Here is a 27,513-nt window from a genome sequence, read left to right as displayed (position 1 = left end):
TGTGACTAGGTTAGAGGTCATGGGTTATAGACAGACTAACAGGTTGTTTATGTCCTGCTGTAGACCACCAGAATACTACTAGGTTAGAGACAGACTAACAGGTTGTTTATGTCTTGCTGTAGACAACCAGTTGCAGTGTGAAGAGACCATAGTCATCTCCTTGGCTGTTGTCTCTGTGCTGGCTGTCATCATCTTTGCTGCCTTCTTCGGTTACCGCATGATGCACAGTGAGTAACCATGGTGATGACCAGACAATAATATGATGCTTATCTCTGTTAAATCCCCGTGACCTGAGCCTCTGTCTGACTGTGTATGTATTCTCAGGAGGTGGTAAACAGGGCCTTCATAATCTCAACATGATGGAGGGAGCTGGTTCTGAGAGCTCTCTGGACCTGGACAACCTCAAACAACTGGAGGTCAGATGGCTACAGCTACTACAGTTATTACAGTAACTACAGTTATTACAGCTGCTACAGTTACTACAGCTACTACAGTTATTACAGCTACTACAGTTATCACAGCTATTACAGTTGCTGCAGCTGCTAGTTATTACAGCTGCTACAGCTACTACAGTTACTACAGTTATTACAGCTGCTACAGCTGCTACAGCTACTACAGCTGCTACAGTTACTACAGCTACTACAGTTATTACAGTTATTACAGCTGCTACAGTTATTACAGCTACTACAGCTACTACAGTTATTACAGCTGCTACAGTTATTACAGTTACTACAGCTACTACAGTTATTACAGCCAATACAGCTACTACAGTTATTACAGCTACTACAGTTATCACAGTTATTACTGTTGTTGCAGCTACTACAGTTATTACAGTTGCTACAGTTATTACAGATGCTAGAGTTATTACAGCTGCTACAGCTGCTACAGCTATTACAGCTACTACAGGTATTACAGCTGCTACAGTTATTACAGCTGCTACAGTTATCACAGCTGCCACAGTTATTACAGCTACTACAGTTATTACAGTTACTACAGCTACTACAGTTATTACAGCTGCTACAGTTATTACAGTTGCTAGAGTTTCTACACCTGCATTGCTTGCTGTTTGGGGTTTTAGGCTGGGTTTCTGTACAGCACTTTGAGATATCAGCTGATGTACGAAGGGCTATATAAATAAATTTGATTTGATTTGATTTAGAGTTATTACAGCTGCTACAGTTATTACAGCTGCCACAGTTACTCCTGCTATTATAGTTATTACATCTGCCACAGTTATTACAGCTGCTACTGTTATTACAGCTTTTACATTTATTACAGCTGCTACAGTTATTAGTTAATACAGTTATTACAGTTGCTACAGTTATTACAGCTGCTACAGTTATTACAGCTGCTACAGGTATTACAGCTGCTACAGCTATTAGTTATTACAGTTGTTAAAGCTACTACAGTTATTACAGCTGCTACAGGTATTACAGCTGCTACATTTACTACAGCTATTAGTTATTACAGTTATTACAGCTGCTACAGGTATTACAGCTATTAGTTATTACAGCTACTACAGTTATTACAGCTGCTACAGTTATTACAGCTGCCACAGTTACTACAGTTATTACAGCTAATACAGTTATTACAGCTGATACAGCTACTACAGTTATTACAGCTACTACAGTTCTCAGTTATTACAGTTGTTGCAGCTACTACAGTTATTACAGTTGCTAGAGGTATTACAGCTGCTACAGTTATTACAGCTGCCACAGTTATTACAGCTGCTACAGTTATTACAGCTACTACAGCTTCTACAGTTATTACAGCTGATACAGTTGTTACAGCTACTACAGTTACTCCTGCTATTATAGTTATTACAGCTGCCACAGTTATTACAGCTGCTACAGTTATTACAGCTTTTACAGTTATTACAGTTAATACAGTTACTACAGCTATTAGTTATTACAGTTGTTAAAGCTACTACAGTTGCTACAGTTATTACAGCTGCTACAGTTATTACAGCTGCTACAGGTATTACAGCTGCTACAGTTACTGCAGCTATTAGTTATTACAGTTATTACAGCTGCTACAGGTATTACAGCTGCTACAGTTAATACAGCTATTAGTTATTACAGTTGTTAAAGCTGCTACAGTTACTACAGTTATTACAGCTGCTACAGCTACTGCAGCTACTACAGTTATTACAGTTAAGCTACTACAGTTATTACAGCTGCTACAGCTACTACAGTCATTACAGCTGCTACAGTTATTACAGCTGCTATAGTTATTACAGCTGCTACAGGTACTACAGCTACTACGGTTATTACAGCTGCTACAGTTATTACAGCTACTACAGCTACTACAGTCATTACAGCTGCTACAGTTATTACAGCTACTACAGTTATTACAGTTATTGAGCTACTACCGTTATTACAGCTGCTACAGCTACTACAGTCATTACAGCTGCTACAGTTATTACAGCTGCTACAGTTATTACAGCTACTACAGTTATTACAGCTGCTACAGTTATTACAGCCGCTACAGTTATTACAGTTATAAAGCTACTACAGCTAATCAAATCAAATCAAATTTTATTTGTCACATACACATGGTTAGCAGATGTTAATGCGAGTGTAGCGAAATGCTTGTGCTTCTAGTTCCGACAATGCAGTAATAACGAACAAGTAATCTAACTAACAATTCCAAAAAAAAAACTACTGTCTTATACACAGTGTAAGGGGATAAAGAATATGTACATAAGGATATATGAATGAGTGATGGTACAGAGCAGCATAGGCAAGATACGGTAGATGATATCGAGTACAGTATATACATATGAGATGCGTATGTAAACCAAGTGGCATAGTTAAAGTGGCTAGTGATACATGTATTACATAAGGATGCAGTCGATGATATAGAGTACAGTATCTACGTATGCATATGAGATGAATAATGTAGGGAAAGTAACATTATATAAGGTAGCATTGTTTAAAGTGGCTAGTGATATATTTACATCATTTCCCATCAATTCCCATGATTAAAGTGGCTGGAGTAGAGTCAGTGTCATTGACAGTGTGTTGGCAGTAGCCACTCAATGTTAGTGGTGGCTGTTTAACAGTCTGATGGCCTTGAGATAGAAGCTGTTTTTCAGTCTCTCGGTCCCAGCTTTGATGCACCTGTACTGACCTCGCCTTCTGGATGACAGCGGGGTGAACAGGCAGTGGCTCGGGTGGTTGATGTCCTTGATGATCTTTATGGCCTTCCTGTAGCATCGGGTGGTGTAGGTGTCCTGGAGGGCAGGTAGTTTGCCCCCGGTGATGCGTTGTGCAGACCTCACTACCCTCTGGAGAGCCTTACGGTTGAGGGCGGTGCAGTTGCCATACCAGGCGGTGATACAGCCCGCCAGGATGCTCTCGATTGTGCATCTGTAGAAGTTTGTGAGTGCTTTTGGTGACAAGCCGAATTTCAGCCTCCTGAGGTTGAAGAGGCGCTGCTGCGCCTTCCTCACGATGCTGTCTGTGTGAGTGGACCAATTCAGTTTGTCTGTGATGTGTATGCCGAGGAACTTAAAACTTGCTACCCTCTCCACTACTGTTCCATCGATGTGGATGGGGGTGTTCCCTCTGCTGTTTCCTGAAGTCCACAATCATCTCCTTAGTTTTGTTGACGTTGAGTGTGAGGTTATTTTCCTGACACCACACTCCGAGGGCCCTCACCTCCTCCCTGTAGGCCGTCTCGTCGTTGTTGGTAATCAAGCCTACCACTGTTGTGTCGTCCGCAAACTTGATGATTGATTTGGAGGCGTGCATGGCCACGCAGTCGTGGGTGAACAGGGAGTACAGGAGAGGGCTCAGAACGCACCCTTGTGGGGCCCCAGTGTTGAGGATCAGCGGGGAGGAGATGTTGTTGCCTACCCTCACCACCTGGGGGCGGCCCGTCAGGAAGTCCAGAACCCAGTTGCACAGGGCGGGGTCGAGACCCAGGGTCTCGAGCTTGATGACGAGCTTGGAGGGTACTATGGTGTTGAATGCCGAGCTGTAGTCGATGAACAGCATTCTCACATAGGTATTCCTCTTGTCCAGATGGGTTAGGGCAGTGTGCAGTGTGGTTGAGATTGCATCGTCTGTGGACCTATTTGGGCGGTAAGCAAATTGGAGTGGGTCTAGGGTGTCAGGTAGGGTGGAGGTGATATGGTCCTTGACTAGTCTCTCAAAGCACTTCATGATGACGGATGTGAGTGCTACGGGGCGGTAGTCGTTTAGCTCAGTTACCTTAGCTTCCTTGGGAACAGGAACAATGGTGGCCCTCTTGAAGCATGTGGGAACAGCAGACTGGTATAGGGATTGATTGAATATGTCCGTAAACACACCGGCCAGCTGGTCTGCGCATGCTCTGAGGGCGCGGCTGGGGATGCCGTCTGGGCCTGCAGCCTTGCGAGGGTTAACACGTTTAAATGTCTTACTCACTTCGGCTGCAGTGAAGGAGAGACCGCATGTTTTCGTTGCAGGCCGTGTCAGTGGCACTGTATTGTCCTCAAAGCGGGCAAAAAGTTATTTAGTCTGCCTGGGAGCAAGACATCCTGGTCCGTGACTGGGCTGGGTTTCTTCCTGTAGTCCGTGATTGACTGTAGACCCTGCCACATGCCTCTTGTGTCTGAGCCGTTGAATTGAGATTCTACTTTCTCTGTACTGGCGCTTAGCTTGTTTGATAGCCTTGCGGAGGGAATAGCTGCACTGTTTGTATTCAGCCATGTTACCAGACACCTTGCCCTGATTAAAAGCAGTGGTTTGTGCCTTCAGTTTCACACGAATGCTGCCATCAATCCAAGGTTTCTGGTTAGGGAATGTTTTAATCGTTGCTATGGGAACGACATCTTCAACGCACGTTCTAATGAACTCGCACACCGAATCAGCGTATTCGTCAATGTTGTTGTCTGACGCAATACGAAACATCTCCCAGTCCACGTGATGGAAGCAGTCTTGGAGTGTGGAGTCAGCTTGGTCGGACCAGCGTTGGACAGACCTCAGCGTGGGAGCTTCTTGTTTTAGTTTCTGTCTGTAGGCAGGGATCAACAAAATGGAGTCGTGGTCAGCTTTTCCGAAAGGGGGCGGGGCAGGGCCTTATATGCGTCGCGGAAGTTAGAGTAACAATGATCCAAGGTCTTTCCACCCCTGGTTGCGCAATCGATATGCTGATAAAATTTAGGGAGTCTTGTTTTCAGATTAGCCTTGTTAAAATCCCCAGCTACAATGAATGCAGCCTCCGGATAAATCGTTTCCAGTTTGCAGAGAGTTAAATAAAGTTCGTTCAGAGCCATCGATGTGTCTGCTTGGGGGGGGATATATACGGCTGTGATTATAATCGAAGAGAATTCTCTTGGTAGATAATGCGGTCTACATTTGATTGTGAGGAATTCTAAATCAGGTGAACAGAAGGATTTGAGTTCCTGTATGTTTCTTTCATCACACCATGTCACGTTAGTCATAAGGCATACGCCCCCGCCCTTCTTCTTACCAGAAAGATGTTTGTTTCTGTCGGCGCGATGCGTGGAGAAACCCGCTGGCTGCACCGCTTCGGATAGCGTCTATCCAGTTAGCCATGTTTCCGTGAAGCAGAGAACGTTGCAGTCTCTGATGTCCCTCTGGAATGCTACCCTTGCTCGGATTTCATCAACCTTGTTGTCAAGAGACTGGACATTGGCGAGAAGAATGCTAGGGAGAGGTGCACGATGTGCCCGTCTCCGGAGTCTGACCAGAAGACCGCTTCGTTTCCCTCTTTTTCTGAGTCGTTTTTTCGGGTCGCAGCATGGGATCCACTCCGTTGTCCTGTTTGTAAGGCAGAACACAGGATCCGCATCGCGAAAAACATATTCTTGGTCGTACTGATGGTGAGTTGACGCTGATCTTATATTCAGTAGTTCTTCTCGGCTGTATGTAATGAAACCTAAGATGACCTGGGGTACTAGTGTAAGAAATAACACGTAAAAAAACAAAAAACTGCATAGTTTCCTAGGAACGCGAAGCGAGGCGGCCATCTCTGTCGGCGCCGGAAGTTACTGTAGACTACAGCTACTACAGTCATTACAGCTGCTACAGTTACAACAGCTGCTACAGTTATTAGTTATTACAGTTACTGCAGCTATTAGTTATTACAGCTTCTACAGTTATTGCAGCTGATGCAGTTATTACAGTTGCTACAGTTATTAGTTATTACAGCTTCTACAGTTATTACAGATGCTACAGTTATTACAGCCGCTACAGGTATTACAGCTATTACAGTTATTACAGCTATTACAGTTGCTACAGCTTTTAGTTAATACAGTTATTAAAGCCGCTACAGTTATTACAGCTGCTACAGCTACTACAGTCATTACAGCTGCTACAGTTATTACAGCTGCTATAGTTATTACAGCTACTACAGGTACTACAGCTACTACGGTTTTTACAGCTGCTACAGTTATTACAGCTGATACAGTTACTACAGCTGCTACTGTTATTACAGCCGCTACAGTTATTACAGCTGCTACAGGTACTACAGCTACTACGGTTATTACAGCTGCTACAGTTATTACAGCTACTACAGTTACTACAGCTGCTACAGTTACTACAGCTGCTACAGTTATTACAGCCATTACAGCTATTACAGTTGCTACAGCTTTTACAGTTATTACAGCTAATACAGTTACTACAGCTATTAGTTATTACAGTTGTTAAAGCTACTACAGTTATTAGTTGCTACAGTTATTACAGCTACTACAGTTATTACAGCTACTACAGGTACTACAGCTACTACGGTTATTACAGCTGCTACGGTTATTACAGCCGCTACAGTTATTACAGTTGCTACAGTTATTACAGTTATTAAGCTACTACAGCTACTACAGTCATTACAGCTACCACAGTTATTACAGCTGCTACAGTTACTACAGCTATTAGTTATTACAGTTATTACAGCTGCTACAGGTACTACAGCTATTAGTTATTACAGTTATTACAGCTACTACAGTTGTTAAAGCTACTACAGTTATTACAGTTATTACAGCTACTACAGTTATTACAGCCGCTACAGTTATTACAGTTATTAAGCTACTACAGCTACTACAGTCATTACAGCTGCTACAGTTATTACAGCTACTACAGCTACTACGGTTATTACAGCTGCTACGGTTATTACAGCCGCTACAGTTATTACAGTTGCTACAGTTATTACAGTTATTAAGCTACTACAGCTACTACAGTCATTACAGCTGCTACAGTTATTACAGCTGCTACAGTTATTACAGCTGCTACAGGTACTACAGCTACTACGGTTATTACAGCTGCTACAGTTACTACAGCTGCTACAGTTATTACAGCCACTACAGTTATTACAGCTAATACAGTTAATACAGTTACTACAGCTATTAGTTATTACAGTTGTTAAAGCTGCTACAGTTATTACAGCTGCTACAGTTATTACAGCTGCTACAGTTATTACAGTCGGTAGTTATTACAGTTCTTACAGTTGCTGCAGCTATTACAGCTTCTACAGTTATTACAGCTGATGCAGTTATTACAGTTGCTACAGTTATTACAGCCGCTACAGTTATTACAGCTGCTACAGCTTTTAGTTATTACAGTTAATACAGTTACTACAGCTATTAGTTATTACAGTTGTTAAAGCTGCTACAGTTATTACAGCTGCTACAGTTATTACAGCTGCTACAGTTATTACAGCTGCTACAGTTATTACAGCTACTACAGTTATTACAGCTACTAAGGTTATTACAGTTGCTACAGTTATTACAGCTGCTACAGTTATTACAGTCGTTAGTTATTACAGCCGCTACAGTTATTACAGCTATTACAGTTGCTACAGCTTTTACAGTTATTACAGTTAATACAGTTATTACAGTTGTTACAGTTATTACAGCTGCTACAGTTATTACAGCTGCTATAGTTATTACAGCTGCTATAGTTATTACAGCTGCTACAGGTACTACAGCTACTACGGTTATTACAGCTACTACAGTCATTACAGCTGCTACAGTTATTACAGCTGCTACAGTTATTACAGCTGCTACAGTTATTACAGCTGCTACAGTTATTACAGCTGCTACAGTTATTACAGCTAATACAGTTAATACAGTTACTACAGCTATTAGTTATTACAGCTTCTACCGTTATTACAGCTAATGCCGTTATTACAGCTGCTACAGTTATTAGTTATTACAGTTGTTAAAGCTACTACAGTTATTACAGACTCTACAGTTATTACAGCTGCTACAGTTATTACAGCTGCTACAGTTATTACAGCTGCTACAGTTATTACAACTGCTTCAGTTATTACAGCTACTACAGTTATTACAGCTACTAAGGTTATTACAGTTGCTACAGTTATTACAGCTGCTACAGTTATTACAGCCGTTAGTTATTACAGCCGCTACAGTTATTGCAGCTGCTACAGTTATTACAGCTATTACAGTTGCTACAGCTTTTACAGTTATTACAGTTAATACAGTTATTACAGTTGTTACAGTTATTACAGCTGCTACAGTTATTACAGCTGCTATAGTTATTACAGCTGCTACAGGTACTACAGCTACTACGGTTATTACAGCTGCTACAGTTATTACAGCTACTACAGTCATTACAGCTGCTACAGTTATTACAGCTGCTACAGTTATTACAGCTGCTATAGTTATTACAGCTGCTACAGTTATTACAGCTACTACAGGTACTACAGCTACTACGGTTATTACAGCTGCTACAGTTATTACAGCCGCTACAGTTATTACAGCCGCTACAGTTATTACAGCTGCTACAGTTATTACAGCTGCTATAGTTATTACAGCTGCTACAGTTATTACAGCTACTACAGGTACTACAGCTACTACGGTTATTACAGCTGCTACAGTTATTACAGCCGCTACAGTTATTACAGTTATTAAGCTACTACAGCTGCTACAGTTATTAGAGCTGCTACAGTTATTACAGCTGATACAGTTAATACAGTTACTACAGCTATTAGTTATTACAGCTTCTACCGTTATTACAGCTAATGCCGTTATTACAGTTGCTACAGTTATTAGTTATTACAGTTGTTAAAGCTACTACAGTTATTACAGACTCTACAGTTATTACAGCTGCTACAGTTATTACAGCTGCTACAGTTATTACAACTGCTACAGTTATTACAGCTGCTACAGTTATTACAGCTGCTACAGTTATTACAGCTACTACAGGTACAACAGCTGCTACAGTTATTACAGTCGTTAGTTATTACAGTTAATACAGTTAATACAGTTACTGCAGCTATTAGTTATTACAGCTTCTACCGTTATTACAGCTAATGCCGTTATTACAGTTGCTACAGTTATTAGTTATTACAGTTGTTAAAGCTACTACAGTTATTACAGACTCTACAGTTATTACAGCTGCTACAGTTATTACAACTGCTTCAGTTATTACAGCTACTACAGTTATTACAGCTACTAAGGTTATTACAGTTGCTACAGTTATTACAGCTGCTACAGTTATTACAGTCGTTAGTTATTACAGCCGCTACAGTTATTGCAGCTGCTACAGTTATTACAGCTATTACAGTTGCTACAGCTTTTACAGTTATTACAGTTAATACAGTTATTACAGTTGTTACAGTTATTACAGCTGCTACAGTTATTACAGCTGCTATAGTTATTACAGCTGCTATAGTTATTACAGCTGCTACAGGTACTACAGCTACTACGGTTATTACAGCTGCTACGGTTATTACAGCTACTACAGTCATTACAGCTGCTACAGTTATTACAGCTGCTACAGTTATTACAGCTGCTACAGTTATTACAGCTGCTACAGTTATTACAGCTGCTATAGTTATTACAGCTGCTACAGTTATTACAGCTACTACAGGTACTACAGCTACTACGGTTATTACAGCCGCTACAGTTATTACAGTTATTAAGCTACTACAGCTGCTACAGTTATTAGAGCTGCTACAGTTATTACAGCTAATACAGTTAATACAGTTACTACAGCTATTAGTTATTACAGCTTCTACCGTTATTACAGCTAATGCCGTTATTACAGTTGCTACAGTTATTAGTTATTACAGTTGTTAAAGCTACTACAGTTATTACAGACTCTACAGTTATTACAGCTGCTACAGTTATTACAACTGCTACAGTTATTACAGCTGCTACAGTTATTACAGCTGCTACAGTTATTACAGCTGCTACAGGTACAACAGCTGCTACAGTTAATACAGTCGTTAGTTATTACAGTTAATACAGTTAATACAGTTACTGCAGCTATTAGTTATTACAGCTTCTACCGTTATTACAGCTAATGCAGTTATTACAGTTGCTACAGTTAGTTATTACAGTTGTTAAAGCTACTACAGTTATTACAGACTCTACAGTTATTACAGATGCAACAGTTATTACAGCCTACAGTTATTACAGCTAGTTATTACAGCCGCTACAGTTATTACAGCCGCTACAGTTATTACAGCTGCTACAGTTATTACAGCTATTACAGTTAATACAGTTACGCTATTAGCTACTAACAGGCTTATTACAGTTGCTACAGTTATTACAGTTGTTAAAGCTACAGTTATTACAGCTGCTACAGTTATTACAGCTGCTACAGTTATTACAACTGCTACAGTTATTACAGCTGCTACAGTTATTACAGCTGCTACAGTTATTACAGCTACTACAGGTACAACAGCTGCTACAGTTATTACAGTCGTTAGTTATTACAGTTAATACAGTTAATACAGTTACTGCAGCTATTAGTTATTACAGCTTCTACCGTTATTACAGCTAATGCCGTTATTACAGTTGCTACAGTTATTAGTTATTACAGTTGTTAAAGCTACTACAGTTATTACAGACTCTACAGTTATTACAGCTGCTACAGTTATTACAACTGCTTCAGTTATTACAGCTACTACAGTTATTACAGCTACTAAGGTTATTACAGTTGCTACAGTTATTACAGCTGCTACAGTTATTACAGTCGTTAGTTATTACAGCCGCTACAGTTATTGCAGCTGCTACAGTTATTACAGCTATTACAGTTGCTACAGCTTTTACAGTTATTACAGTTAATACAGTTATTACAGTTGTTACAGTTATTACAGCTGCTACAGTTATTACAGCTGCTATAGTTATTACAGCTGCTATAGTTATTACAGCTGCTACAGGTACTACAGCTACTACGGTTATTACAGCTGCTACGGTTATTACAGCTACTACAGTCATTACAGCTGCTACAGTTATTACAGCTGCTACAGTTATTACAGCTGCTACAGTTATTACAGCTGCTACAGTTATTACAGCTGCTACAGTTATTACAGCTGCTACAGCTACTACAGGTACTACAGCTACTACGGTTATTACAGCCGCTACAGTTATTACAGTTATTAAGCTACTACAGCTGCTACAGTTATTAGAGCTGCTACAGTTATTACAGCTAATACAGTTAATACAGTTACTACAGCTATTAGTTATTACAGCTTCTACCGTTATTACAGCTAATGCCGTTATTACAGTTGCTACAGTTATTAGTTATTACAGTTGTTAAAGCTACTACAGTTATTACAGACTCTACAGTTATTACAGCTGCTACAGTTATTACAACTGTTACAGTTATTACAGCTGTTACAGTTATTACAGCCAGTACAGTTATTACAGCTGCTACAGTTATTACAGCTACTACAGGTACAACAGCTGCTACGGTTATTACAGTCGTTAGTTATTACAGTTAATACAGTTAATACAGTTACTGCAGCTATTAGTTATTACAGCTTCTACCGTTATTACAGCTAATGCAGTTATTACAGTTGCTACAGTTAGTTATTACAGTTGTTAAAGCTACTACAGTTATTACAGACTCTACAGTTATTACAGATGCAACAGTTATTACAGCCGCTACAGTTATTACAGCCGCTACAGTTATTACAGCCGCTACAGTTATTACAGCTGCTACAGTTATTACAGCTACTAAGGCTATTACAGTTGCTACAGTTATTACAGCTGCTACAGTTATTACAGTCGTTAGTTATTACAGCCGCTACAGTTATTACAGCCGCTACAGTTATTGCAGCCGCTACAGTTATTACAGCTATTACAGTTGCTACAGCTTTTACAGTTATTACAGTTAATACAGTTACTACAGCTATTGGTTATTACAGTTATTACAGCTGCTACAGTTATTACAGCTGCTACAGTTATTACAGCTGCTACAGTTATTACAGCTGCTATAGTTATTACAGCTGCTACAGTTATTACAGCTACTACAGGTACTACAGCTACTACAGGTACTACAGCTACTAAGGTTATTACAGCTGCTACAGTTATTACAGCTACTACAGTTACTACAGCTGCTACAGTTATTACAGACTCTACAGTTATTACAGATGCTACAGTTATTACAGTTACTACAGCTGCTACAGTTATTACAGTTATTAAGCTGCTACAGCTACTACAGCGGTTAGTTTTTACAGTTAATACAGCTACTACAATTATTACAGCTGTTACAGTTATTACAGCTGTTACATCAATTACAGCTACTACAGCTGTTAGTTATTACAGCTGTTACAGTTATTGCAGCTACTACAGTTATTACAGTTACTACAGCTACTGCCGTTATTACAGTTAATACAGCTGCTACAGCTATTATAGTTATTACAGTTATTACATTTATTACAGCTGCTACAGCTACTCCAGTTATTACAGCTACTACCGTTATTACAGTTAATACAGCTGCTACAGCTATTACAGCTACTACAGTTATTACAGTTATTACAGTTATTACATTTATTACAGCTGCTACAGCTACTCCAGTTATTACAGCTACTACAGTTATTCTACCTTATACACATCTACAACTACTACAGCTATTCTACCTACTACAGCTATTCTACCTTATACATATCTACACCTACTACAACTACTACAGCTATTCTACCTACTACACATTTACAACTACTACAGCTATTCTACCTACTACACATCTACACCTACTACAACTACTACAGCTATTCTACCTACTACACATTTACAACTACTACAGCTATTCTACCTACTACACATCTACACCTACTACAACTACTACAGCTATTCTACCTACTACACATTTACAACTACTACAGCTATTCTACCTACTACACATCTACACCTACTACAACTACTACAGCTATTCTACCTTATACACATCTACAACTACTACAGCTATTTTACCTACTACACATCTATACCTACTACAGCTATTCTACCTTATACACATCTACACCTACTAGAGCTATTCTACCTACTACACATCTACACCTACTACAGCTATTCTACCTTATACACATCTACACCTACTACAACTACTACAGCTATTCTACCTACTACACATCTACACCTACTACAACTACAGCTATTCTACCTTATGCACATCTACACCTACTACAACTATCCTACCTTATACACATCTACACCTACTACAACTTTTCTACCTTATACACATCTACTACAGCTACTACAGTTATTCTACCTGCTACAGATCTACATCTATTACAGCTACTACAGCTATTCTACCTACTACACATCTACACCTACTACAGCTGTTCGACCTACTATAGATCTACAACGACCACAGCTGCTACAGCTGTTCTACCTGCTACATAACCACAGCTGCTACAGCTGTTCTACCTTATACACATCTACACCTGCTCCAACTATTCTACCTACTACACATCTACAGCTACTACAGCTGCTACAGCTATTCTACCTTATGCACATCTACTACAGCTATTCTACCTTATACATATCTACTACAGCTACTACAGCTATTCTACCTTATGCACATCTACTACAGCTATTCTACCTTATACACATCTACTACAGCTGCACATAGAGAGAATCGGTTTGAGGACCAAAATGTAATTGAGATCCAGTCGTCTTTTCTCAATCTTTCTTCTCCCTCTTTTTCTCTCTGTCAGCTGATAGGTCGAGGCCGGTACGGCTCGGTGTTCTGTGGTTCGTTGGACGAGCGACAGGTGGCTGTGAAGGTGTTCAGCTCAGCCAATCGGCAGAACTTCCTGAACGAGTGTTCCATTTATTGTCTCCCCCTGCTGGAGCATGACAACATCGCTCACTTCATCGCTGCCGACGAACGGCTGGGGGCCGAGGGCCGAGTGGAGTACCTTCTGGTCATGGAGTACTACCCCCACGTAAGTACCTTCTACTAGATTCTATTGGTTCCAGACGGCTGGGGGCGAGTGGAGTACCTTCTACTGGGTTCTACTGGTTCCAGACGGCTGGGGGGCGAGTGGAGTACCTTCTACTGGGTTCTACTGGTTCCAGATGGCTGGGGGCGAGTGGAGTACCTTCTACTGGGTTCTACTGGTTCCAGACGGCTGGGGGCGAGTGGAGTACCTTCTACTGGGTTCTACTGGTTCCAGACGGCTGGGGGCGAGTTGAGTACCTTCTACTGGGTTCTACTGGTTCCAGACGGCTGGGGGCCGAGTAGAGTACCTTCTACTGGGTTCCAGACGGCTGGGGGCCGAGTAGAGTACCTTCTACTGGGTTCTACTGGTTCCAGACGGCTGGGGGCGAGTGGGAGTACCTTCTACTGGGTTCTACTGGTTCCAGACGGCTGGGGGCCGAGTAGAGTACCTTCTACTGGGTTCCAGACGGCTGGGGGCCGAGTAGAGTACCTTCTACTGGGTTCTACTGGTTCCAGACGGCTGGGGGCGAGTGGAGTACCTTCTACTGGGTTCTACTGGTTCCAGACGGCTGGGGGCCGAGTAGAGTACCTTCTACTGGGTTCTACTGGTTCCAGACGGCTGGGGGCGAGTGGAGTACCTTCTACTGGGTTCTACTGGTTCCAGACGGCTGGGGGCGAGTGGAGTACCTTCTACTGGGTTCTACTGGTTCCAGACGGCTGGGGGCGAGTGGAGTACCTTCTACTGGGTTCTACTGGTTCCAGACGGCTGGGGGCGAGTGGAGTACCTTCTACTGGGTTCTACTGGTTCCAGACGGCTGGGGGCCGAGTAGAGTACCTTCTACTGGGTTCCAGACGGCTGGGGGCCGAGTAGAGTACCTTCTACTGGGTTCTACTGGTTCCAGACGGCTGGGGGCGAGTGGAGTACCTTCTACTGGGTTCTACTGGTTCCAGACGGCTGGGGGCCGAGTAGAGTACCTTCTACTGGGTTCTACTGGTTCCAGACGGCTGGGGGCCGAGTAGAGTACCTTCTACTGGGTTCTACTGGTTACAGACGGCTGGGGGCCGAGTAGAGTACCTTCTACTGGTTTCTACTGGTTCCAGACGGCTGGGGGCCGAGTAGAGTACCTTCTACTGGGTTCTACTGGTTACAGACGGCTGGGGGCCGAGTAGAGTACCTTCTACTGGTTTCTACTGGTTCCAGACGGCTTAGGCAGCTGATTCCCTTTTATTTAAAGTGACAAACCACCTCAGCACTGTCTGCTCTCCCCCTCTGTGTCCTGGTGTATTATGATGTATTAATACAGTATATAGATATATATATATCCCTCTGTCTGTCTCCCTCCAGCTCTCTCTCTATCTCCATCTCTCTCCCCCTCCAGCTCTCTCTCTCTATCTCCATCTTTCTCTCCGTCCCTCCATCTCTCTCTCTCTCCATCTCTCTCCCTCCTTCTCTCTCTCTCTCTCTCTCTGTGTCCTGGTGCATTATGATGTATTAATACAGTATATATCCGTCCCTCCTCTCTCTCTCTGTGTCCTGGTGCATTATGATGTATTAATACAGTATATATCCGTCCCTCCTCTCTCTCTCTGTCAGGGCTCTTTGTATCGCTATCTGGGCCTGCAGACAGGAGACTGGATGAGTAGCTGTCGTCTGGCCCATTCCATCACCAGAGGCCTGGCCTACCTGCATACTGAGCTGCTTAAAGGAGGTGAGACATACAGCTGACCTCCACACCCTGTCCACTTGACCTCCACACCCTGTCCACCTGACCTCCACACCCTGTCCACCTGACCTCCACACCCTGTCCACCTGACCTCCACGCCCTGTCCACCTGACCTCCACGCCCTGTCCACCTGACCTCCACACCCTGTCCACCTGACCTCCACGCCCTGTCCACCTGACCTCCACGCCCTGTCCACCTGACCTCCACACCCTGTCCACCTGACCTCCACACCCTGTCCACCTGACCTCCACGCCCTGTCCACCTGACCTCTATGGTTCAATGTGGAGTAGTAATGTAGCCATCCTCTGGCTGTAGTTCAATGTGGAGTAGTAATGTTGCCATCCTCTGGCTGTGGTTCAATGTGGAGTAGTAATGTAGCCATCCTCTGTGGTTCAATGTGGAATAGTAATGTAGCCATCCTCTGGGGTTCAATGTAGAGTAGTAATGTAGCCATCCACTGGTTCATTGTAGAGTAGTAATGTAGCCATCCTCTGGCTGAGTTTCAATGTGGAGTAGTAATGTAGCCATCCTTTGTGGTTCAATGTAGAGTAGTAATGTAGCCATCCTCGCTGTGGTTCAATGTGGAGCAGTAATGTAGACATCCTCTGCCTGGGTTTCAATGTGGAGTATTAATGTAGCCATCCTCTGGTTGTGGTTCAATGTGGAATAGTAATGTAGCCATCCTCTGTTTCAATGTGGAATAGTAATGTAGCCATCCTCTGTTTCAATGTGGAGTAGTAATGTAGCCATCCTCTGGCTATGGTTCAATGTGGAGCAGTAATGTAGACATCCTCTGTCTGGGTTTCAATGTGGAGCAGTAATGTAGACATCCTCTGTCTGGGTTTCAATGTGGAGTATTAATGTAGCCATCCTCTGGCTATGGTTCAATGTGTGGTAGTAATGTAGCCATCCTCTGGTTGTGGTTCAATGTGGAATAGTAATGTAGCCATCAAATCAAATCAAATCAAATTTATTTATATAGCCCTTCGTACATCAGCTGATATCTCAAAGTGCTGTACAGAAACCCAGCCTAAAACCCCAAACAGCAAGCAATGCAGGTGTAGAAGCACGGTGGCTAGGAAAAACTCCCTAGAAAGGCCAAAACCTAGGAAGAAACCTAGAGAGGAACCAGGCTATGTGGGGTGGCCAGTCCTCTTCTGGCTGTGCCGGGTGGAGATTATAACAGAACATGGCCAAGATGTTCAAATGTTCATAAATGACCAGCATGGTTGAATAATAATAAGGCAGAACAGTTGAAACTGGAGCAGCAGCACAGTCAGGTGGAAGTTGAAACTGGAGCAGCAGCAAGGCCAGGTGGACTGGGGACAGCAAGGAGTCATCATGTCAGGTAGTCCTGGAGCTCAGGTCCTAGGGCTCAGGTCCTCCGAGAGAGAGAAAGAAAGAGAGAAGGAGAGAATTAGAGAACGCACACTTAGATTCACACAGGACACCGAATAGGACAGGAGAAGTACTCCAGATATAACAAACTGACCCCAGCCCCCCGACACATAAACTACTGCAGCATAAATACTGGAGGCTGAGACAGGAGGGGTCAGGAGACACTGTGGCCCCATCCGAGGTCACCCCCGGACAGGGCCAAACAGGAAGGATATAACCCCACCCACTTTGCCGAAGCACAGCCCCCACACCACTAGAGGGATATCTTCAACCACCAACTTACCATCCTGAGACAAGGCTGAGTATAGCCCACAAAGATCTCCGCCACGGCACAACCCAAGGGGGGCCAACCCAGACAGGATGACCACAACAGTGAATCAACCCACTCAGGTGACGCACCCCCTCTAGGGACGGCATGAGAGAGCCCCAGTAAGCCAGTGACCCAGCCCCTGTAATAGGGTTAGAGGCAGAGAATCCCAGTGGAAAGAGGGGAACCGGCCAGGCAGAGACAGCAAGGGCGGTTCGTTGCTCCAGAGCCTTTCCGTTCACCTTCCCACTCCTGGGCCAGACTACACTCAATCATATGACCCACTGAAGAGATGAGTCTTCAGTAAAGACTTAAAGGTTGAGACCGAGTTTGCGTCTCTGACATGGGTAGGCAGACCGTTCCATAAAAATGGAGCTCTATAGGAGAAAGCCCTGCCTCCAGCTGTATGCTTAGAAATTCTAGGGACAATTAGGAGGCCTGCGTCTTGTGACCGTAGCGTACGTGTAGGTATGTACGGCAGGACCAAATCAGAGAGATAGGTAGGAGCAAGCCCATGTAATGCTTTGTAGGTTAGCAGTAAAACCTTGAAATCAGCCCTTGCTTTGACAGGAAGCCAGTGTAGAGAGGCTAGCACTGGAGTAATATGATCAAATTTTTTGGTTCAGGATTCTAGCAGCCGTATTTAGCACTAACTGAAGTTTATTTAGTGCTTTATCCGGGTAGCCGGAAAATAGAGCATTGCAGTAGTCTAACCTAGAAGTGACAAAAGCATGGATTAATTTTTCTGCATCATTTTTTTCTGCACCATCCTCTGGCTGTGGTTCAATGTGGAATAGTAATGTAGCCATCCTCTGGCTGTGGTTCAATGTGGAATAGTAATGTAGCCATCCTCTGGCTGTGGTTCAATGTGGAATAGTAATGTAGCCATCCTCTGGCTGTGGTTCAATGTGTGGTAGTAATGTAGCCATCCTCTGGTTGTGGTTCAATGTGGAATAGTAATGTAGCCATCCTCTGGCTGTGGTTCAATGTGTGGTAGTAATGTAGCCATCCTCTGGTTGTGGTTCAATGTGGAATAGTAATATATCCATCCTCTGGCTGTGTTTCAATGTGGAGTAGTAATGTACCCATCCTCTGTGGTTCAATGTGGAGTAGTAATGTAGCCATCCTCTGGCTGTGGTTCAATGTGGAGTTGTAATGTAGCCATCCTCTGTTGTTCAATGTGGAGTAGTAATGTAGCCATCCTCTGGTTGTGGTTCAATGTGGAGTTGTAATGTAGCCATCCTCTGTGGTTCAATGTGGAGTAGTAATGTAGCCATCATCTGTGGTTCAATGTGGCGTAGTAATGTAGCCATCCTCTGGCTGGGTTTCAATCATCAGACTGCTGCTCTATTCTACAATACTATCACCAGAGTACTGCTCTGTTCTACAGGGCTCTCACTGCCCCCTTGTGGATACTGCACCAAGTCAATAGAGCTCTGCCTGTGCCCTGGTTGTCAGTAAAAACTGGTAGAGGATCAGTTCTCATCTATTATGAACCACTACGGTCATAGTTCTAAATATTATCTTGTAACTCCTTTCTCCCTCCTTCTTTCACCCTCCTCCCCCTCCTCTCTTCCTCCCCCTCCTCTCTTCTCCCTCCTCCTCTTCCTCCCCCTCCTCTATTCCTCCCCCTCCTCTATTCCTCCCCCTCCTCTCTTCTCCCTCCTCCTCCTCTCTTCTCCCCTCTTTCTCCCTACTTCTCTCTCCATACCTCCTCTTGTCCCCCATCCTCCTCCACCTCGTCCTCCTCCAGACTTCTACAAGCCAGCTGTGTCTCACAGAGATCTGAACAGTCGGAACATTCTGGTGAAGAACGACGGAACGTGTGTCATCATCGACTTTGGCCTCTCCATGAAGTTGACGGGGAACCGGCCCGTACGACAGGGAGAGGAGGAGAACGCTGCCATCAGTGAGGTGAGACAATAGAACCCTTTGGAACCCATGTCATCAGTGGGGGGAGACCATAGAACCCTTTGAAACCCATGTCATCAGTGAGGGGAGACCATATAACTCTTTGGAACCCATGTCATCAGTGAGGGGAGACCATAGAACCCTTTGGAACCCATGTCATCAGTGGGGGGAGACCATAGAACCCTTTGAAACCCATGTCATCAGCGGGGAGAGACCATAGAACCCATGTCATCAGTGAAGGGAGACAATAGAACCCCTTGAAATCCATGTCATCAGTGAGGGGAGACCATAGAACCCTTTGGAACCCATGTCATCAGTGAGGGGAGACCATAGAACCCTTTGAAACCCATGTCATCAGTGAGGGGAGACCATAGAACCCTTTGACACCCACGTCTGTCTCTCCCTGGTGGGATCTAACTTCTACATGGCTTTGGACATTCTGGATTGGGTGGTTAGGCTTAGGGGTTATGTATTTCAACCCTGGTTCTGTCTCTCTTCAGGTGGGTACAGTCCGCTACATGGCCCCAGAGGTTCTGGAGGGGGCTGTGAACCTGAGGGACTGTGAGTCGGCTCTGAAGCAGGTGGACATGTACGCCCTGGGCCTCGTCTACTGGGAGACCTTCATGAGGTGTACTGACCTCTTCCCAGGTAATAACCCTGACCTCTAACCCTGGGCCCCGTCTACTGGGAGACATTCATGAGGTGTACTGACCTCTTCCCAGGTAATAACCCTGACCTCTAACCCTGGGCCCCGTCTACTGGGAGACCTTCATGAGGTGTACTGACCTCTTCCCAGGTAATAACCCTGACCTCTAACCCTGGGCCCCGTCTACTGGGAGACCTTCATGAGGTGTACTGACCTCTTCCCAGGTAATAACCCTGACCTCTAACCCTGGCCCCGTCTACTGGGAGACCTTCATGAGGTGTACTGACCTCTTCCCAGGTAATAACCCTGACCTCTAACCCTGGCCCCGTCTACTGGGAGACCTTCATGAGGTGTACTGACCTCTTCCCAGGTAATAACCCTGACCTCTAACCCTGGGCCCCGTCTACTGGGAGACCTTCATGAGGTGTACTGACCTCTTCCCAGGTAATAACCCTGACCTCTAACCCTGGGCCTCGTCTACTGGGAGACATTCATGAGCCAGTTAAGAACCAATTCTTATTTACAATGACGGCCTAAACCGGATGACGCTGGGCCAATTGTGGACCGCCCTATGGGAGTCCAAGTCACGGCCAGATGTGATACAGCCTGGAATCTAACCAGGGTCTGTAGCGACGCCTCTAGCACTGAGATGCTGCGCCACTCGGGAGCCCAGAGAAACTTACTCCTGACCACAATTAGTTGTCAAATCACAGTATTGAATTTCCACCTTAGTGTTCTGGTTCCTCCTTTCTCTCCAGGAGAATCAGTCCCAGACCTCCAGGTGGCGTTCCAGGCCGAGGCGGGGAACCATCCTTCCTTTGAGGACATGCAGGTCCTGGTGTCCAGAGAGAAACAGAGACCCAAGTTCCCCGAGGCCTGGAAGGAAAACAGCCTGGTGAGACCTGTGGTGTGTGTGGTATGGTGTGGTGTGTGTGGTATGGTGTTGTGTGGTGTTGTGTGGTGTTGTATTGTATGGTATGGTGTGGTGTGGTGTTGTATTGTATTGTATGGTATGGTGTGGTGTGGTGTGGTATGGTATGTGTTAGCCTCTGTAACCTTCCCTCAGGCGGTGCGGTCCCTGAAGGAGACCATGGAGGACTGTTGGGACCAGGATGCTGAGGCCAGGCTGACCGCTCAGTGTGCAGAGGAGCGCATGGCTGAACTACTGCTGATTTGGGACCAGTCCAAGTCTGTCAGCCCCACACTCAACCCTACTGGTAGCAGCTGTACCACACTGTTCAATGATAGGTACAGACACTATACACACCCTCCACTGTACCACACTGTTCAATGATAGGTACAGACACTATACACACCCTCCACTCAACCCAGCTGTACCACTGTTCAATGATAGGTACAGACACTATACACACCCTCCACTCAACCCAGCTGTACCACTGTTCAATGATAGGTACAGACACTATACACACCCTCCACTCAACCCAGCTGTACCACTGTTCAATGATAGGTACAGACACTATACACACCCTCCACTCAACCCAGCTGTACCACTGTTCAATGATAGGTACAGACACTATACACACCCTCCACTGTACCACACTGTTCAATGATAGGTACAGACACTATACACACCCTCTACTGTACCACACTGTTCAATGATAGGTACAGACACTATACACACCCCCACTGTACCACACTGTTCAATGATAGGTACAGACACTATACACACCCTCCACTGTACCACACTGTTCAATGATAGGTACAGACACTATACACACCCTCTACTGTACCACACTGTTCAATGATAGGTACAGACACTATACACACCCTCCACTGTACCACACTGTTCAATGATAGGTACAGACACTATACACACCCTCCACTGTACCACACTGTTCAATGATAGGTACAGACACTATACACACCCTCCACTCAACCCAGCTGTACCACTGTTCAATGATAGGTACAGACACTATACACACCCTCCACTGTACCACACTGTTCAATGATAGGTACAGACACTATACACACCCTCCACTCAACCCAGCTGTACCACTGTTCAATGATAGGTACAGACACTATACACACCCTCCTGTACCACACTGTACCACACTGTTCAATGATAGGTACAGACACTATACACACCCTCCACTGTACCACTGTTCAATGATAGGTACAGACACTATACACACCCTCCACTCCACTGTACCACACTGTTCAATGATAGGTACAGACACTATACACACCCTCCACTGTTCAACCCAGCTGTACCACTGTTCAATGATAGGTACAGACACTATACACACCCTCTACTGTACCACACTGTTCAATGATAGGTACAGACACTATACACACCCTCCACTCAACCCAGCTGTACCACTGTTCAATGATAGGTACAGACACTATACACACCCTCTACTGTACCACACTGTTCAATGATAGGTACAGACACTATACACACCCTCTACTGTACCACACTGTTCAATGATAGGTACAGACACTATACACACCCTCCACTGCTGTACCACTGTTCAATGATAGGTACAGACACTATACACACCCTCCACTGTACCACACTGTTCAATGATAGGTACAGACACTATACACACCCCCTCCACTGTACCACACTGTTCAATGATAGGTACAGACACTATACACACCTATACTCTACTGTACCACACTGTTCAATGATAGGTACAGACACTATACACACCCTCTACTGTACCACACTGTTCAATGATAGGTACAGACACTATACACACCCTCCACTGTACCACACTGTTCAATGATAGGTACAGACACTATACACACCCTCCACTGTACCACACTGTTCAATGATAGGTACAGACACTATACACACCCTCTACTGTACCACACTGTTCAATGATAGGTACAGACACTATACACACCCTCTACTGTACCACACTGTTCAATGATAGGTACAGACACTATACACACCCTCTACTGTACCACACTGTTCAATGATAGGTACAGACACTATACACACCCTCTACTGTACCACTGTTCAATGATAGGTACAGACACTATACACACCCTCCACTCAACCCAGCTGTACCACTGTTCACCTGTTGTTTACTCTCTCTCTCTACATTGTTGACACACACACCCTAACCGTACACTCATACCTACTGCACTGCACAATGACACACACACACACATCTTACACTCATACCTATTAGAACCAGCTGCACTGCACAACGACACACACACACACACTTTACACTCATACCTACTGCACTGCACAATGACACACACACCACTGTTCACCTACACTCATACCTACATAGAACCAGCTGCACTGCACAACGACACACACACACACACTTTACGCTCATACCCACTAGAACCAGCTGCACTGCACAACGACACACACACACACACTTTACACTCATACCTAGAACCAGCTGCACTGCACAACGACACACACACACACACTTTACGCTCATACCCACTAGAACCAGCTGCACTGCACAACGACACACACACACACACTTTACACTCATACCTACTAGAACCAGCTGCACTGCGCATCAACACACACACAAACCTTGTTGTCCTCCTTGGTGATAAGTACCTGTTGTGTGGCCCCAACAGAAACCTCATTGGGCCACAGTCCGGCCCCGACCCTGCCTCGTCCTACATCGAGGAGCAGGACGGCACGACCAAGAGCACACACAGCGACGCCCCCTCCGCTTTGATTGGCCGGACGAGAGATGGAGGTGTGGCTGGAGAGAGGAACAGGAACTCTATAAACTACGAGCGGCAGCAGGCGGCTCACGCCCGTCTCCCCGGCAACCCCTCCGCTGGAACCTCCTCTTCCCTCACCACCATGACCTTCATCTCAGAGTCCAGCCAGGGTCATGACCCCAACCCTAACCTCCACCTGACCCTGACCCAGGAGGATCTGGAGACCACCAAGCTGGACCCCAGGGAGGTGGATAAGAACCTGAAGGAGAGTTCTGATGAGAACCTGATGGAACACAGCCAGAAACAGTTCTGTTCTCCGGACCTGCTGAGTCCCGCCTCCTCCTCCCTGCTCTTCCCCTTCATCAAGATGGCTGCCGAGGCGTCTCCCCCCGCCGTGTTCCCTCTCCCCAAGCAGCAAAACCTCCCCAAACGACCCTCCAGCCTGCTGCTCCGCACCAAGCCGCCTAAGAAAGACTCATCCTCTCTGAGGTTTAAATTCGGTCGCCGTGGCAAGTCCAACCTACGACAGGTAGAGGGCGGAGCTAAGACCAACGGCGTGTCCAACGTCTCCGAGCCCCACCGGGTCAGCGCCACCAACAACCTGCTGGTCCTACGGGACCTCTCTGTGAACGGGCACGCGGCCGGGTCCTTGCCAGCAGGGGGCGCCAACAGCACGGTGGGGCTCACTCTAAGTCAGAGCACGAACCCCCAGAGCTCTGAGGACGGCCAGCTGGGGCTGATCACTGCCAGCCCAGACGAACACCAACCCCTGCTGAGCAGAGAGACAGGACAACCAGATGTCCACTCCTCTAACGCACGGCCCAACAACAACAACAACAACAGCAATGGACTGGTACTGGGGGAGGGAGAGGGGGAGAGTGATGGGGGAGGAGAGGAAGAGGAGGAGGGAGCAGGAGGAAGTACCAGTGGAGAGACCCCCTGCTCCCTGGGGGAGAGTTCTGTGTCTGGTTCCTTGTCTGGACCTGACCCCAACCCTGTCCCCATGAGAGGTGAAGCCCTACTCAGACAGCCTAAAGGAGGCCGGCGGCCGGAGAGACCCAACTCCCTGGACCTGTCCTTCACCACCAGAGACCTGGTCTCACTGGGTGAGCAGAGCACCCTCACAGCCTGACCCTAACCCTCACAGCCTGACCCAAACCCTCACAGCCTGACCCTAACCTGTTGAGCCTGACCCTAACCCTCACAGCCTGACCCTGACCCTTACAGCCTGACCCTGACCCTCACAGCCTGTCCCTACCCCTCACAGCCTGACCCTAACCCTTACCCCCTGACGCTAACCCTTACCCCCTGACGCTAACCCTTACCCCCTGACGCTAACCCTCACAGCCTGACGCTAACCCTTACCCCCTGACGCTGACCCTGACCCTGACCCTTACAGCCTGACCCTGACCCTCACAGCCTGTCCCTACCCCTCACAGCCTGACCCTAACCCTTACCCCTGACGCTAACCCTTACCCCTGACGCTAACCCTGACGCTACCCCCCCCTGACGCTAACCCTTACCCCCTGACGCTAACCCTTACCCCCTGACGCTAACCCTCACAGCCTGACGCTAACCCTTACCCCCTGACGCTGACCCTTACCCCCTGACCCTAACCCCCACGGCCTGATCCTAACCCTCACAGCCTGACCCTCACAGCCTGACCTTACCCCCTGACCTTAACCCTGTGTTTGTGTTCCAGGGGAGGCCTTGGTCCAGAACCAGGGAACAGGGGAGAAGATTAAGAAGCGTGTGAAGACACCGTACTCCCTGAAGCGCTGGCGACCCGCCACCTGGGTCATCACCACAGATACCAGGGGGTCAGAGGTGAACAACAACAGGGGAGAAGGTCAGGCCCGGCCCAAGTCCAGCTCCGCTGTCTATCTGACCTCTGAACCCAGCGACACCCGCCTCTGAACTCTGACCTTCAGAGGGACAACACAGACAGTAGTGTTGTTATGACAGCAGGAGGAAGCAGTGTTGTAACAGCAGTTGGTTGTGTCCCGTTTCTGTCTCTCTCGCTTTGTGTCTTTTTGATGACATTGCTTTAAGTTGAATCCAGCTATGCAGCAATCTCTTCCTTGTGGTTTCATTTGTCTATGTGTATAATGGGGTCTTCTCCAGTTGAAATCTCAGCCTGTGACCATGAGGGAGGCTGCTCTGGAGCCTTTAAACAGCCATAGTATTTGCTCTGTCTTTCAGCACCATAAGGACTTTGCTCCAGACATGACTGACTCTCTGGTCTTAAAGACACAATTATCCACTTTCACTTTTTTCATGCTCTGTTCATTTTTGATTTTGTATCATGATTTAAATTGTGCAATAGGATACAGCTTTTAGGTGCTTTCATTATGTTGTTTTCTTGTTTAAATGTTTTAATATAATCTCTGTGTTGCACTTATAAATGGACACCAACTCAATATTTTATTCAGTCTGTAAACCCTCTCCTTAAATCAAACAACTGAAGTACTACCCACAGTTGTAATGTCAGTGGGCTTTCTCTGTTTACTGGGACTCTGGGACTACAATTACCAGACAGGACTGAGGGAAACTACAATCACCGGACAGGTCTGGGGGATACTACAATCACCTGACAGGACTGGGGGGGACTACAATCACCAGACAGGACTGGGGGCTACAATCACCAGACAGGACTGAGGGAAACTACAATCACCGGACAGGTCTGGGGGGACTACAATCACCAGACAGGACTGGGGGGCTACAATCACCTGACAGGACTGGGGGACTACAATTACCAGACAGGACTGAGGGAAACTACAATCACCGGACAGGTCTGGGGGATACTACAATCACCTGACAGGACTGGGGGACTACAATCACCAGACAGGACTGGGGGACTACAATCACCAGACAGGACTGGGGGGCTACAATTACCAGACAGGACTGAGGGAAACTACAATCACCGGACAGGTCTGGGGGATACTACAATCACCTGACAGGACTGGGGGACTACAATCACCAGACAGGACTGGGGGACTACAATCACCAGACAGGACTGGGGGGCTACAATTACCAGACAGGACTGGGGGGACTACAATCACCTGACAGGACTGGGGGGACTACAATCACCTGACAGGACTGGGGGGACTACAATCACCAGACAGGACTGAGGGAAACTACAATCACCGGACAGGTCTGGGGGATACTACAATCACCTGACAGGACTGGGGGGACTACAATCACCAGACAGGACTGGGGGGACTACAATCACCAGACAGGACTGGGGGGCTACAATCACCAGACAGGACTGGGGGGCTACAATTACCAGACAGGACTGGGGGGACTACAATCACCAGACAGGAATGGGGGGACTGGGGGGACTACAATCACCAGACAGGACTGGGGGACTACAATCACCAGACAGGACTGGGGGGACAGGACTGGGGGACTACAATCACCAGACAGGACTGGGGGGGGACTACAATCACCTGACAGGACTGGGGGGACTACAATCACCTGACAGGACTGGGGGGACTACAATCACCTGACAGGACTGGGGGGACTACAATCACCTGACAGGACTGGGGGGGGACTACAATCACCTGACAGGACTGGGGGGACTACAATCACCAGACAGGACTGGGGGGGACTACAATCACCAGACAGGACTGGGGGGCTACAATCACCTGACAGGACTGGGGGGACTACAATCACCTGACAGGACTGGGGGACTACAATCACCAGACAGGACTG

The 27,513-nt window shown here is 45.8% G+C and overlaps 1 protein-coding gene across 1 annotated transcript in view; it reads left to right on the top strand.

Annotated features, from left to right (window-relative positions):
• Window positions 1–26,508, top strand: part of bmpr2a (bone morphogenetic protein receptor, type II a (serine/threonine kinase)) — a 56,741-nt gene extending 30,233 nt beyond the window's left edge. The window contains exons 4-13 of the mRNA XM_042317954.1: window positions 123–227; window positions 325–416; window positions 13,918–14,148; window positions 15,739–15,853; window positions 19,327–19,487; window positions 19,985–20,132; window positions 20,889–21,025; window positions 21,197–21,378; window positions 23,707–24,905; window positions 25,502–26,508. Of these exons, the coding sequence (XP_042173888.1) occupies window positions 123–227; window positions 325–416; window positions 13,918–14,148; window positions 15,739–15,853; window positions 19,327–19,487; window positions 19,985–20,132; window positions 20,889–21,025; window positions 21,197–21,378; window positions 23,707–24,905; window positions 25,502–25,716 (2,585 nt within the window). The 3' untranslated portion in view covers window positions 25,717–26,508. The remainder of the gene's footprint in view (window positions 1–122; window positions 228–324; window positions 417–13,917; window positions 14,149–15,738; window positions 15,854–19,326; window positions 19,488–19,984; window positions 20,133–20,888; window positions 21,026–21,196; window positions 21,379–23,706; window positions 24,906–25,501) is intronic.
• Window positions 26,509–27,513: the final 1,005 nt, after the last annotated feature.

The sequence above is a fragment of the Oncorhynchus tshawytscha genome, unplaced genomic scaffold, assembly GCF_018296145.1.
Source record: "Oncorhynchus tshawytscha isolate Ot180627B unplaced genomic scaffold, Otsh_v2.0 Un_contig_237_pilon_pilon, whole genome shotgun sequence".
NCBI classification, from domain to species: domain Eukaryota; kingdom Metazoa; phylum Chordata; class Actinopteri; order Salmoniformes; family Salmonidae; genus Oncorhynchus; species Oncorhynchus tshawytscha.
Note: the sequence above shows the minus strand (reverse complement) of the source record. Positions and strands in the feature narration are given on the sequence as shown.